General features: G+C 43.9%; 1 protein-coding gene across 9 annotated transcripts in view; it reads left to right on the forward strand.

The window, feature by feature from the left end:
* The window catches only part of KCNMA1 (potassium calcium-activated channel subfamily M alpha 1), a 717,414-nt gene that overhangs the window by 629,432 nt on the left and 73,178 nt on the right, over window positions 1–14,804 (forward strand). For all 9 annotated transcript variants that reach the window (XM_057308339.1, XM_048218924.2, XM_057308341.1 and 6 more), the window contains 3 exons: window positions 5,847–5,970; window positions 9,981–10,205; window positions 13,628–13,820. In XM_057308339.1, coding sequence (XP_057164322.1) covers window positions 5,847–5,970; window positions 9,981–10,205; window positions 13,628–13,820 — 542 coding nt within the window. The remainder of the gene's footprint in view (window positions 1–5,846; window positions 5,971–9,980; window positions 10,206–13,627; window positions 13,821–14,804) is intronic.

Here is a 14,804-nt window from a genome sequence, read left to right on the forward strand (position 1 = left end):
TCTCCCCGGCTTAATTGATTATTGAGGCTCTCCTTAGCACATTGTCCTGACAAAGGCTCATGGGGTAATTTCCTACTGATTATTCACACAAGCTGTGCATTTCATGAATGCCCCCCAGCCCCGTGCTGGTCTGCCTGTCTTTGCAGGTCCGGACACTGGGGTTCAGGGCTCTGCAGTGGAGAATGAATGAAATCCAGCTGCCTCCTGCAAATGGGAGGGGGCAGGATGGGGCCAAGCAGCATTGGCTTCCAGTCAAGACTTGGTCGTCAAACCTTGCCTATCCTCTCACTGGCTGTGCTGCCATGTTACTTAACCACTCTCTTTCCCAACCACTCAGATGGCTAATAAGAGTAGAAATTACCTGGAGCACTGGGTGATATATGCAAGTAATGAATCGTGGAACTTTACGTCAAAAACCAGGGATGTACTATATGGTGACTAATATAATAAAAAAATATTATTTAAAAAAAGAAATTACCTGCAAGTGTTACAGTCATGAGTAGATCATAAAAGGGAGGTAAAAGTTTCAGCCTTGCAACATTTGTAACAATTCAACTCATGGTGGCTATCCATTCATAATAGCAATGGTAGCAGAAATAATTGTAGTAACCCTATGTTTGTATTATTGAACTGCTCTGCCTTTACTGTCTCCTTTCATAAGAGCTACAAATACATGAGTGGGCTTTTAGCAAAGTATAAAGAACGATAATAATAGTAATGGTAGTTGACACTTGTTGAGGGCACGCTCTGTGTCAGGTTCTATGCTAGGGGCATGACGGGCTTTGTTCATGTAACCCCTACATGGGAATCCATTAAGTAATGATGGTGATTAACACTCTCATTTTACAGATGAAGAAATTGAGGCAAGGCACAAGGTAGCAAGTAGTAGATGAGCCAAGACTTGCAGACAGATACTTGGGTGTGGAGCCACTGTACTATGTCGTCACTGAGGAAATAGGTTGTTTCCTGTCCTCAGTGATGTCCACCCCCAAAACATCCCCTTTGCAGAAAGACTCTTGGTTGAAATGAATAAATTAACTGGTGCCCAGGCTTCCTCTTTACTTTGAATTGGGTTGTCATAGGTATCGATCCAAAAATGTGGATGCAAGTTAAAGACTAGAGAGAAGTGCCCTCTTGGGCAAAGCACATCTCATTGTGTATGTATGTTGGGGTGAGGTGGTGCTGGGGGGGGGGGATTCGTCCAAACTCTTTGATTAAGATATTGTGTATTTCTGGTCTATTTCTGTGTATTCCAAAACTGGTGGCAGGATGTTTTTTCTCCCTGAAACAAATAGGTGAGACTGAGGAGCAAGAAGGGCAGCTGGGGTCCCTTCTAGAGACCGATACCTGGTACATTGTGCCCATTTGTCAAGGTGGACTGTTGTATGAGTTTCCTGGGGTGGCCATAATAAAGTAGCATATATAGGGTGTCTTAATCAATAGGAATTGATTTTTCTCACAGTTGGGATGTTGGAAGTCCAAGATCAAGGTGCCAGCAGGATTGGTTTCTTCTGAGTTGGTGAAGGAAGGCTCTGTTCCAGGTCTCCCGCCTTGGTTTCTAGATGGCTATCTTATCCCTGTGTCTTCACATGTCTCTATATGTCTGTATCTAAATTTCCTCTTCTTCTAAGTTCAGCAGCCATATTGAATTAGGGCCCATCCTAAAGATCTCTTTTTAATTTAATTACCTCTTTAAAGACTATATCGTCCAATCGCATCCTGAAGTACTGAGAGTTAAGACTTGAATGTACAGACTTTGTGCGGGACAGAATTATGCTCATTTAGCAGCTATGCAGCAGATAGACCTCACCTCACAGTGTTTCTGGTACCTTAAAATAATGCATGTACATAGGCTCAGTTGTAAATGAAAAATGAGCCTTGAATCAATCACAGTGCATTTTAGAGGAGTTGAGATTACTTTGTGAGTTGAGGAAATGCGTAAAATAATTAATATAGGAAAGACAATATCAGTATTTCTCCTTAGTTCCAACTAAGTGGTCTTTGAGGAATTGTCTGAGAATGTTGAATGTGGCTCTCTTAATCATTTTGTAAACAAATGATGCTGGGGTGCTTTGTTCAGGGAGGTTTCTGGTGGACTTCCTTTCCAGGTACAACAAACTGGATCTTCTCCTGGGCCTCCCCTGACCACAGCAACGTTGGTTGTACTCAGTGGAAAATGCTCAAACTTTCTTTTATTGATGTGAACTCCATCAACCTCAATTTAGAAGCAGGAGTTGCTGTGGCCGACTGGCTCTTCACTGTTCACCTGTGTCAGAGACCTCTGCAGTTTAAGCCAGTCTAAACCACTTGAAATCACTACAGAAATAGACATGGTAAAGAAATTCATCCAGTCTGGCCTAAAGTAGTTATGGACCCTCGTGTTGTTGGAATGAATCATGTTCTAAGCTTCCTTCCAGATGGTAGAACCGGTGGATGAGGAATACTCATGGTCTTTCATGGAACACTAAAGTCTTCAGTCTTTATTTCTTCTTATCTCCCATCTTTGCTCCAACAACAACCTTTCTTCAGTTACTTAGTGTCCTCTGGCCTTTGATGCCTAGCAGTGGCCCATTTTTTTCAGAATCCTTCTAGCCACCTCTTTCTCAGTGAGAGAACAGTGCTTCAAACCTTGAATGTCTTCTAGGTTCACCCAACATTTATAATGAAATCTCTGTATCCTAGCTTTTCTAGAATGTCTCAAATGATGAGAAATCCACTACCTTGGGAAACATGTCTTTTTTTTTTAAACCCCTTCCATTTTTATAACAGTCTTTGTGTTTGGAAGCTTGATTTTTTGTTCTATCTAAATTCCACACATGGTTCCTAGCCTGCTCTCAATCAGTCACATGCAATCAGTGGATTCCATCTTGTATTTGATGACCACCATTGCACATCGGAGGACAGCTAGTGTTCCTGGCCTGAGTTTTCTGTACCTCAGGTTGGACAATACTATAGCTAACATCACCAACCATCGTTTGGGGTGCCATCCTTAGACTCATGTGGGCCTCAAGTTTCTGAGTGGATCCTAATGGCTGCTAGTGGATCGACACTAAAATACACTGAGATTGTGCCTCACCTTTCAGGCATCAGATGAAATGTTCCCTTCTCTGGGCAGCCTTCCTTAATGTTACTCAAATACCAGGCAATTAACAGCTTCTTTCTTGGTATTCTCATGCCACCTGGTATGCTATAACACTCATCACACTGTATCACAACTATTGATTGACATTTTCTGTCTCTTGCTATATTATGACCCTCTCTTTGACTAGGGACTGCATCTTAATCATCAGGGTAGCCTCCATTCCTGGATCAAAACAGAAAATTTGTGTTTATTGGTTGCTTTGAAGATTCAAGAAATCAAAGTTCAAAATCTAGCTACCGTGGCTGGTCAGAAAAGGAAATATTTTTTCTTTGGAGAGATTTTTAATGGTCCTCGGCTCATTCCTTTGAGGACAATCCTGGGTAATACATTTAAATTGTCCAGACGAGGGTGAGAGGCACGTAGGGAGTACAGAGTGCAGCATGGCATACCACTGAGACTCTCAGATGCTTCTGGATATTCCAATGCCAATCGTGGTTTGTAACCCTTGTGTCAAATTAAACCTGAAACTAATATAGCATTGTATGTCCACTTAAAGACTTAAAGAACAAATAAGATTTTTTTTAAAAACGAAATTATACCTGCTTTCCCCAGAACTTCATCCCAGTTAGTGAAGCTTGACATTAGAAAACTTTTTCCTCTTATTGAGGAATAACTGATCATCAGGCTTATTTATTTACTTTTCTAAGAGTAGGGTTGGAGGCATTCGGGGCAGGTTTCAGACCTTCTTGAGATAATACTCCCTCTCTCACCAATAAACTGGGCCAGAGAATTTGAAGCTGGCTCTATTTCTTCAGGGAAAATTTATTAAGATCCTCTTGCAACTAAAATACATTCTTCTAGGGCTGGGAAGAGTTCATTCTGTTCATTTTCCGAAATCTCTTCTCTTTGGTGCTTTCTGTCCACCTACCTGTCGCAGACAGATATCTATAAAAACTATTACAGATTCTTCAAGGATGAAAAAAAAATCAAAAGTTGTTCTTGCCCTGATCTGTGACCAGGTCTTAGGAGCAACTGCCTTTTTATTTTAGCATTTTTGACCGAGTTCGGGATTTGAAAGGTGGCCTGGTGGTTTACACCGTAAGACCTCCCAACAGCTCAGCTACTGAGATGCTATTCCAAGGTGGATTGTTCTTCTCCTTTGAAGATTAGATGTGACAGTTCCTATCGTAATCTAGCATGTTTGTTGAGGATAACTTGGCAGGATAGCCTCACACGGTATTTGTCATTTGGTATCGCCTAAAAGCGAATTCTCAGGACTAAATAAATACAGTGAGAATTTTCCCATCTTGTGGGGGTGGAGTGAGTATTGGAGGGGGAGGATGTTCGTGATACATATCCTGATATCCCGAAAGCTTAATTCTAGGTCTGTGGATCATGTAGGAGAGCTTCCTGTCCCACTTTCTATGCAGTGGACATACACATGAGAAGTATCAGAGAAATATCAGAGGGAGAAATACTAAAAACTAAACAGTCACCCACTGATGCTTAAAATAGACAATTTAAAGGGTAAAAATCACTTTATAATAAGCTTTTGGAATTGGAACCTATTTATATTTCTACCTTGAATTGGTGATATTTTTAGGGAAGCTCGCTCTCGGGCAAGGACAGCTAGGTGTGTATGCCTGGGACACTGTCCTAATTATATGCAGTCAATGTTGTGGGAACCTACACGACCTCCCCAAAACCGAGATGTGGAATCACTCTCAGAGATGGAACCTGGACAGTGGATATGGCCCAAGATGTAGGAGTATGTCTCTTATGCCGTGAGCCTGTCAGGCCTGCCTGGTTTTATTGTAGTTCCTGAGGTTGTCGGTGAGGCTCTACCAACCCACTGGAGCCGAAGCCTCTGGAGCGGCAGCTTTCCTTCCCACCAGTAAACAAGGCAAGACAGTGAATTCAAGACAAGTTTATTAAGATGCGTCTGAGCTTGAGCTCTCGTCCCAGGAAGGCTGCAGTTGGGAGGTGCAGTAGGGGTGGGGGAGACCGTCATTGGGCGGTGAGTGCAAATACAGTTGTCAAGGCAAGGAGAGAGGGTGTTGTTTAGTATTGAAATCATGTATTCCAGATGTGGGCATTTGGTAGTCAATCTGCTCTGAAGTGACATGCTGCTGAATCTTTAAAGGGCTTCAGCCGGGGAGAGCAAAATCTGATTGGGCAAATTGCTAAAATATTTAAAGTGCAGCCTGTTAAAGCTTTTACTGCGAAGAGCATCACGTCAGAAGTTGTAGTCAGAAAGAGCAAGTAATTGGCTTTCCATCCTCATGCCAGTCAGTCAGCATGAGGCTCTATTCCTATTCCTTCCTCTTCATTGCCAATGCTAATAACAACCCTTTGGTTTGAGTGAGTGTGTGTGTGTGTGTGTGTGTGTGTATGCATGCACACACTGGGGAGACTGGGGAGCTGGTAAAATGAGAATAGGAGGGAGAGGTGTCCATGAAAAGAGGCTAAATCCAGAAAATGACATGAAAGCCATTTTAGAGAAATGGGAACAGGAGGGAAAGGCAGAATTACTCGTTCATAAAGGTCGCCTGCCTTTCCAGGTGGTGGTGGTGGTTGGGGCAGTTGTCTTTCAAAGAATGGGTTCGACAAGCAAAAGAATGGCCTTGACAAGCAAAAGAATGGCCTTCAGTGACAGCCACTTCCTGTGCATCTTTCAAGTCCTCTGAGATGTAACTCAGGGGGCACTTTCCATTTATAATTTATTGCATTTTCCACTTAAGTTTTCTTGTCCTTTTCTCCCCAGGCATGACCCCTTGTTAATTCCTGGCAATGATCAGATTGACAACATGGACTCCAACGTGAAGAAGTACGACTCTACTGGCATGTTTCACTGGTGTGCACCCAAGGAGATAGAGAAAGTCATCCTGGTGAGTGGTGGGCCACAGAATCTGCACCATCCACTTTGGTTCCAAACGACCATTGCTAGGAATGAGGTTTCCCTAACCAGCTGGTGGGAAAATATATTCCCTGGTCCTAACTATTTTTGATCATTAAAATTTGGGACACAGATTGAAGCAACTAGAACCCTCAATGGAATATGAACAAAGGATGGAATTTTTAACCTCTGAATATTTATTGGCTTGTTACAATATGGGGCAGGTATGTGCTGTGTGCAAGGCATCATGGGAAGTGGTAGGTACATAATTCCTATGGATGTGGCTCTGCTTGACCTCTTTACACTTCAGTTCTCTTGTTTGTAAGAAGATGAGATGAGACTGACCCTAACTCCTAGGTTGTAGTGAAGAGTAAAACCCAAAGGGGACTCAATGAAGTTACTTATTATTATTATTATTATTATTATTATTATTATTAAATGCCAGGAAGAGATGTGAATGCTACCAATAAAATAAACAGTATTACTTGTTTATAACAATGTCTCATCTTCTTCTAGATAATAACCTTGCATATTCGGGATCCTTCCAACACATGATGCAAAATGCATTTGCTGATGATGACAATGATGAGCCATGGGTCCACCTCGGGCAGGTGGGGGCTCAGAGCCCTGTTTCGTGGTTGGGTCATCTCGGTAGCAGCAGTAGGCTTCTTCCGGTCTCTCATAGGAATGTCAGCCTAGATAACAATCCATTCTACTCTGCGGACTTGTCCTGTTAACGGCTTTAGGTTTTAATGCCCACATCGGGTTCCCTATGGTTTATTGTCCTACTAATCCATGAAAAATGGATTAATAATCAGGAAGGTCAGATGCCTTCTCATCGCAGATTGCTGTGTCCTGCTTCTTTGTGTCAGCCAGGAAAATCCTATCATTTCTGGTGTCATGGCCGCCCTTCTTAGAAAGGGGCTGCCCCAGTTCCTCAGAATGGCTTTGTACTCTAATTCACTAGATTTTTCCCTGTGTTTTATCTGAATGTGTGTATGTGTGTGTTTTCTCGGTTTAATTATAATCAAGCAATTAAGAGCCAATACAGGGTTGTGCTAGAGGCTGTCTTGGAGGTGTGAACGTTGTAGACAAAAGCACAGAAAGTCAGAATTCTCAAGAAACAGCTATTGTCCAATTTAGAGGAGCGCAAATGGTGCTAATCACGAAGGTACTCTGTGTATTTACATTCTGATGTATTCACTGCGCTTTTGCCCTGTTGATCCAAACTCAGACTGGCGTTACCCATCTGTGGCAGGTAAAGGCCTGGGTATCATATCTGGAATTCAGGGTTTTAATGGCTTGCCTAAATTCCTGAAGAGGGTATGGCTAATTGACATCCAAACAAAGTCCCTCTGGCATGAAAGAGTTTAGGGAAGTGAGTTACTGCTTCTGTCATCTGAAAAATAACATCATTTAATGAAACATTTATAACAGGCCATTTATGTGCTAGGCGCTGCTCTTGTGGCTAGGGGGGACAGCCCCTGACAATGACTGCTGTCATAGAGCTTATGTTCTAGAGGAGGTAAAGAGAAGATCTCCAGGTAAACAAATGAATATAGAGAAGCATTTCAGATGCCGATACAGTGCCATGAAGACAATCAAGGAGGGCCATGGGCTAGAAAGGGACCAGGAGGTGTTATTTAGACAGTGTGGGTCCAAGAAGCCCTCTCCAAAGTCCCATTGGAGCAGAGATGAGAATACTCAGAAGAGCCAGCTGTGTGAAGATGCTTTGGGGTTGCATGGACCCCCTGGGTGCAGGACACTAACTGCTCTGGGGGATAGAAAATATGAAGTGGCCTCAGTCTTGAGGAAATGATCATCTAATTAGAAGACATAAAATATAACCAAATATAACCAATATATAGCTAAGTGTTCTGAGGCACAAAATGCAATTCAAATCTAGGGGAGCAGGACTAGGATGTATCTAAGTGGCCAGGAAAGTCTTACTGGATGCAAACAGATTTTGCTTTGAAGGGTTTAAGGCCATTAAGACCCAGTTTGGGTTAGGCCTTCAAGGATGTATTGGAAGCACAAGATAGTTGCTCTAGTGGGTCTTAAGCCTGGCAGAATCAGACTCTCCGGGAACTGGGATCTCGACAAGATTCTGCAGGTGATGTTATTATGGCCCGTCAAAGGAGTGGTGTTTCGGTCCCCAGAGCTAAGCTCCTGTGGTCAGGCCCTTTGCTAACTGGAGCCTTACCCACCTCCCCATGTAGATTTCCAGTCCCCGCTCTGGACCCAGTTTGTATTCCTCAGATTCATTGAAGAGAGCTAGACGCCCAGGTGACCTGGCCAATTAAAAGCGATTAGAAGCCCCATCACAGCATGTTACAGACTGGTTGATGATGCTCTGCTGGGGTATGTAGGCACTCGGACTTCCAAGCAGCCAAGATAACTAACTCTAGGTCTTCTCCGTGAAACGGTGATGTGGGATGTTGACTTCCCAGTGGGTCCTCCTTGGTCACTGTTTCTAAGACATATCTTACAGCCCCTGTCTTAGGTGTTCCTGTGCTATTGCAGAGGGAAACTGATAATGGTGACAGCCCCTGCTTTATTCTAATGATCAGGGAGTGAAAGCTAGCTTCTCCTTCTCCTTGGGGGTTACTGTAATAACCCTGACATTGTCGTGAATTGTAATATTGGCATTTAAACAATCAATACGCCAGTCAACTCTAGGGATTAAATCAAGCAGAGTTTGATATGTGCGGTGGACATTAATATGCCTCCCCGAAAACATTGTAAGCCACGTGGGGCCATCCAGGCATGCAGTGGGTGGATCAGGAGGAAGGAAGACAAGAATGTGAGGTATTGGACCAGAAGAAGGAGAGGAAAAAGGCCCACTAAGTGGCCTCTTGTGTTACTCTCTTCACTAACACAGTGAGCAAAAGGGTGGCAGTGGCTAACCATTTGCATGGGAAGCTGGGGTCCTCCATTCACTGGGGTGATTTTATTCATTCATTTGAGATCAACCCTAGGCTTGGGGGAAGACATGGGCTTATTGCTCTTGCTGATTGATCTCTAGATCCTTTTAATTGTTCTTTGGGAGTCTTCCTCTGATGACTTACCCAGGTGGGCCTCTCCAGGAATGTCCCTGGAAACCACAAAGCAGCAGTGGACAAGGGTCAGCAAACTCTTTTTACAAAGGGTCATGTAATAAATAATTTAGATCTTGCTGGCCATATGGTCTCTGTCACAGCTAATCAGCTCTGCTGTTGTAATGTAAAAGCAGCCATAAGCAATACCGAAATAAATAAGATTGGCTGTGTTGCCATAAAATTTTATTGGAATTTGAATTTTATGTAATTTTCACATATTATGAAATCTTCTTTTTTTTTTCCCAACCATTTTAACATGTAAAAACCAATCTTGCCTTACTGGCCATGGCCAAACAATAGCAGGGTGTAGATGAGATTTGGCCTGTGGGCCATAGTTTGTCAGTCCCTGGCTTAGGATATTATGTTCTACCTACCGATGTAATGATGTAGTGTGAAATCCCATTGGTGAGTCCAGAACTCACAACTCAAACTTCTCAAGCTGAGACTAGCATGGATCTTACCATTTTATCATCATTTCAGCAAGAGACCCAGAAAAGGCAGCTTCTTTTATCAACAATTTCATGGAAACTAAGATTTCTCTTTCTAAACAACATAAATATTGCTATTCCCTCTTATTCCCCCCCCCCCAGCCCACCATTAAAAATCACCAGGAAAGACCACCAGCTCATATGTATCATGGCATAACTTTCTTCAGTCTTTGTCAAAGAAGGTCGTGTTCTGTGTGGATTTATGTTTATATATACTTATTCCACCAGTATAATGCATATACACATACTCAGATTATAAATATATATGGCATGTCTGTAACACTGATAAAATAAAAATAAAAGCACATAGTAAGCACTCAACAAATGTTTGTCTTTATGAAAGGGATTTGTTTTTAATCCTTACCACAACCCATGAGGTCTTTTCTCCAATGCTGGTGCTCTTCTCCCTGTTGCAGACTCGAAGTGAAGCCGCCATGACTGTCCTGAGTGGCCACGTCGTAGTCTGCATCTTTGGTGACGTCAGCTCAGCCCTGATTGGCCTCCGGAACCTGGTGATGCCACTCCGTGCCAGCAACTTTCATTACCACGAGCTCAAACACATCGTGTTTGTGGGCTCCATTGAGTACCTCAAGCGGGAATGGGAGACGCTTCATAACTTCCCCAAAGTGTCCATATTGCCTGTAAGTCCAAGGTCACATTAGTGATGCTTTTTCCTTCTTCTCCTTCACAAAAGAAAATCCCAGATGGATATAATAGTTGTAGCTTTGATCGTGTGTCTGCTTCTTCATCTGGTTATGGGCCTGAGGACTCAGCCCTTCCCCTCTGCTCTGTCTAGGAATAGCTAAACCCTGGGAGACCTTATTAAAAGGAATTTGCAGCCAAGTTCAGCTGCTCGTCGAGCATGAAGTTAGACTGGTGTCAAATGCATTACCATATCAGTGTCTCCACACTCTCTCTCTTGCCTACCCAAGCCTAGTGCTTGGAGGTATTATGATGCTTATAGCAGAATTTACTTACGGAACTACTTCTATCATTTTATTTATGACATTATTAATGCTTCTGTAAATCTTGATTGTGCCACTTTCTGTTATTTACCAAGTAAATTTAACAGAGTTCTTTATTCTTGCTGTATAGAAGGCCAACCCCTTCTGCTGGCCACTCCCTGCCTCCCATTCATTTAGAAGCCTAGCGGTGTTTTCGTGGGCTCGTGTGTGTGTGTGCACATGTGTGCATGGGATATTCTTAATTTAAAAAAATGCTAGGACTCAAATCTAAAAGGAACAGTTTGAGACGCCATAATTTAGTGTAAGGATGTGGGATATATGATCTGGGAGTCATCTAATCACTTCCTAATCATTAATCAATGTATTTTTCATAAACTTTTAACCAAATACGGATTTAGTAAACTAGTACACTGATGTATTGAACACATGTAGTTAAAAATAGTCACCTGAAGATAAAAAATCTTCTTATGCATAGAAGAACATAAGCAGATATATACCTTGCTAATTGCAGTCATGATAGATTTGATTATGTATTTCCACCATTGTCTTCCTACACGTGCTTTTCCACGTGGTCCCCTGGGGACACGTGGACTGGGGTGTAAAAGTATTTTGTAAAGAGCTTATTATTTTGCTGGGCTGCATGAGTCTGTGTGTGTGTGTAGATGCACGTGTGTGGTGTATGTGTGAAGCGCTGGGTGTGTGTGTAATGTTCGGTGTCTGTGTGCACGCCGTATGTGCGTGCCGTGTGTCTATGTGTGTGTGTTTCCTTCTGTGTACCTCTCCCTACGTGCACTCGCCAGTTGGTACGCGTATGAATAAGCTCTCATGTTTGCAGGGCCTTTTTAAACCGTCCAAAATTTAGCACAGTCAAGCACGATGTATTTGTACAAAATGGGCCTTCATCTTCGTCTTCACACATTTCGTTGTTTAAACGGTGCCCCACATCTGGAGCCGCCCACAGAAACATGGCGTTTCTATGTAGGCCATTTGTATTTCTTGAGTTTTGAAATCATGTGTATACAACTGTGCAGGGATTGTCTTATATCACAATTACGGCTGGATTCCCTACAAGGTGAAAATTAAAAGAATATGGATGTAGGCAATTGAGGCTTATGCACTGGCAAAATGATTCAGGAAGTTGGTCAGACATAATTATTTTGTACCAAGAGATCCCTGGAAAAGAGGGATTCTTCTCCTCTCAAAAGATACTTCTCTGGAGCCTGGAACAAGTGGCTTCCCGGCCCCACGGCACTAAATGCCTCTTCCTCCATCATATCACTTTGCAGCAGTATTTTGGGGGCTGAGAGCAGAATCATGACTCTCCCTGAGTCATAAAAGGCAGTTGATGGTCTCAATCTGGGCAGCCAAGTTCCGTCAGCTCAAAGCCCCTTGTCCAGGAAGGACAATGCGAGGAAGGCATTCAGGGATAGCTGGCGGTTGGCAGACCCTCTCCCTATACAGTCAGTGAGTTGGAAGCAACTCAGATCTCCATGTAGGCAAAGCAGAAGCTGGATTCAGGCTGGGGAACTAAGTATGTGAACTCCAAAATGAGGCCATATGGCCCCTGGGGAGCCCTGACATGGGAAGGCCTGATCAGTTCTGCTGTGATCCCTCCCAGGGACCCAGAGCATGTGGAGGTCACACCTCTCTCCTGTAACACTAATCCTTTCATTTCACCTGAGCTTGCCTTCTCTACCTCTCTGTCATTACCTCCTTGTTCTGTTTTTTATTTTCCCCCACTGCTTTTTGTTGTTATGGGATTAAAAAAAAATCTGTTTACTGGCTTATTTATTTTTAATTACACCGATAATATACAAATACATTCTTGTTATAAAATATTCAAACAAGACAGAAGTATGTAAAGTCAAAAACAAACTTCTTCCTTTACCCCCAGTCTTATTCTCCTCCCTAGAGGTAATTACTATTATTAGTTTAGTGTATATTTTTCTTGAAATTTCTCTCTGAATGTACATGCATTTATAAGTATATTCATTAATATATAGTTTTATTTTGTGGGTTTCTTTTTACATAAATGAAATCATACTTTTTGAATTATCTAGAACCTGGTTTTTTGTGGGGTTCCCCTCCCCCCCACTTATCCCACTATTTTAGAGATCCTTCCAAGGCTACGCCTACGTGGAGAACTGTTTTGTTCTCTTTACCTGCTGCATAGACTTCCTTTGAATGTATGTCCAGTGGTGTATTCAACCATCCCTATATTGTTGGTCAATTAGGCGATTTTCTTGTTTTTTGTTTTTGTTCTGTTAGGGAGGGCAGGAGGGAGTGCAGAGGGAGAGGGAAAAAGAGAATCTTAAACAGGCTCCATGCTTGGTGCAGAGTCAGGTATGGGGCTCAATCTCATGACCCAGAGATCATGACCTGAGCTGAAACTGAGAGCTGGATCCTTAACTGACTGAGCCACCCAGGCAACTCTCTTGCTTTTTTTTTTTTTTTTTTTTTTTTTTGTGCTGAAAATATGCAATAAAATTATATGGCTTGAAGCTTAACCCCTTTCCCCCTCCCCTTTGCAAGATGCACATTCCTTCCAACCCTCCCACCTCCTCCAGGTTGAGCAGCGCCATCAGCGCCCCCCAACCCCCATCACACCGTGCTCACTGGCTATTTCCCTGTGGCTGCACTGGAAATTCTAGTTGGAGCTGCTGCTTTTGCCCAAGACAGAAGTGACCTGCTATTAAATAAACAGGCATTTGAAACCCACCCCCTTGTTATGTTCTGAAAGCCAGAGGTTGCTACAGGACAGTTTCTTAAATCAAGACAATTTCCAGGCAGGAAGAAGATGTAGGACCCTGGCATTATTCCTCTGCCTCGTTTGCTAGCAACGGCTTGATTGAGTGTGGAGAGCAGGCCTGAAAGGCCGCCATCAGCACTGACTACCCTTTAGATTAGCACACAGCTCCTATTCCCTTGAATGTAGTTAGGCCAGCTTAATGTCAAGGCATAAAAAAGATACTTGTTAAATAATTTCCCAAAGCTCTGGCTCAATCTTTAATTTGTTTTTATTTTTTCCCCCCTCTTTCCCTCTCGTCCCTCGGTCTCACTTTTGCTGCTTCTTTTTTTTTCTTTCCTCTATGCCAAAGGGTACGCCATTAAGTCGGGCTGATTTAAGGGCCGTCAACATCAACCTCTGTGACATGTGCGTTATCCTGTCAGCCAATCAGAATAATATTGATGATACTTCGCTGCAGGACAAGGAATGCATCTTGGCGTCACTCAACATCAAATCTATGCAGTTTGATGACAGCATCGGGGTCTTGCAAGCTAATTCCCAAGGTAAGGACAGCCTGTAATACTTCTCTGCTGTGCCTACAGGGGACAAGGGCTGGCAAGAGGGATATCCTTCACTCAGTAATTCAAAGAGGCTCACATCAGCCTGCCTGGCAGTGAAACCCGCGGTCGCTGGGATGGCTTTCAAAGGGGCATCTGCTGCTGCTTCTTACCATCGCGGGAAGCAGGCTTGAGACCTGAACACCCACACTCAGAATAGGCTGCCATCCCGGAGAGGAAAGCAGCCTAAATTGCCACCCCCTCAGTCTTCCCAAACAGCAGCTTGATGACCGGGGTCACCTGCTTAATGTCAGGCACCGGAAAGATGCTGCGGGAACAATTCCTAATGTGTCTCTCCAGTATGTATTTTTGCCATTGACGTACGTTACGCTTTGCCATTGTTATTGCTGCGCGGGGGTGTTCAGCTTTACCCTGTTCTATGCTGACCTACGGATGGTGACCGCTGGACAGTGGGGACGCTACAGACATGAGAAGTCATTTAGGAAGAAGGGATGCTCATCAGGCCACACGTCCTCGACAGGAGGCACGACAGTTAAATGACGCACCTCTGCCTTCTCTGCTCTGCCCCCATCTTCCTTGTCATTTTCTCTGGGCTCCTGGGCAGATAGCTGCTAGTCAAGGTGTCACCTAGACGTCGCAGAGAGGCAGCCCAGCCAAACCTCGTCACAAACCGCCTCACTATTCAGGGCCGCGGCAGGGTGGGATGCGAGGCCTCAGCGCAGGCTTGCCGCGAACCGCAGGGTCATTGCCGTCAGTGCTCCACCAGACGGGTGGCCCTGGGGGTCCGGGGGGGGGGGCCTGAAGCCCATGATTCCAGGACCGAAGGTGGAGGGAGCACGGCCCGTGAGAACTAGCGTGGCCGGGGTGGGGGGCGCCATCTTACCGACGGGAGAGCGCAGCTCCGTCCTGCTGCCCAGCCATGGCCTTCTGTCAGCGCAGCTCAGCACCACCGCCTTCCCACAGCGGCTC

Source organism: Ursus arctos, unplaced genomic scaffold (assembly GCF_023065955.2).
Source record: "Ursus arctos isolate Adak ecotype North America unplaced genomic scaffold, UrsArc2.0 scaffold_7, whole genome shotgun sequence".
Classification (NCBI taxonomy): Eukaryota; Metazoa; Chordata; class Mammalia; order Carnivora; family Ursidae; genus Ursus; species Ursus arctos.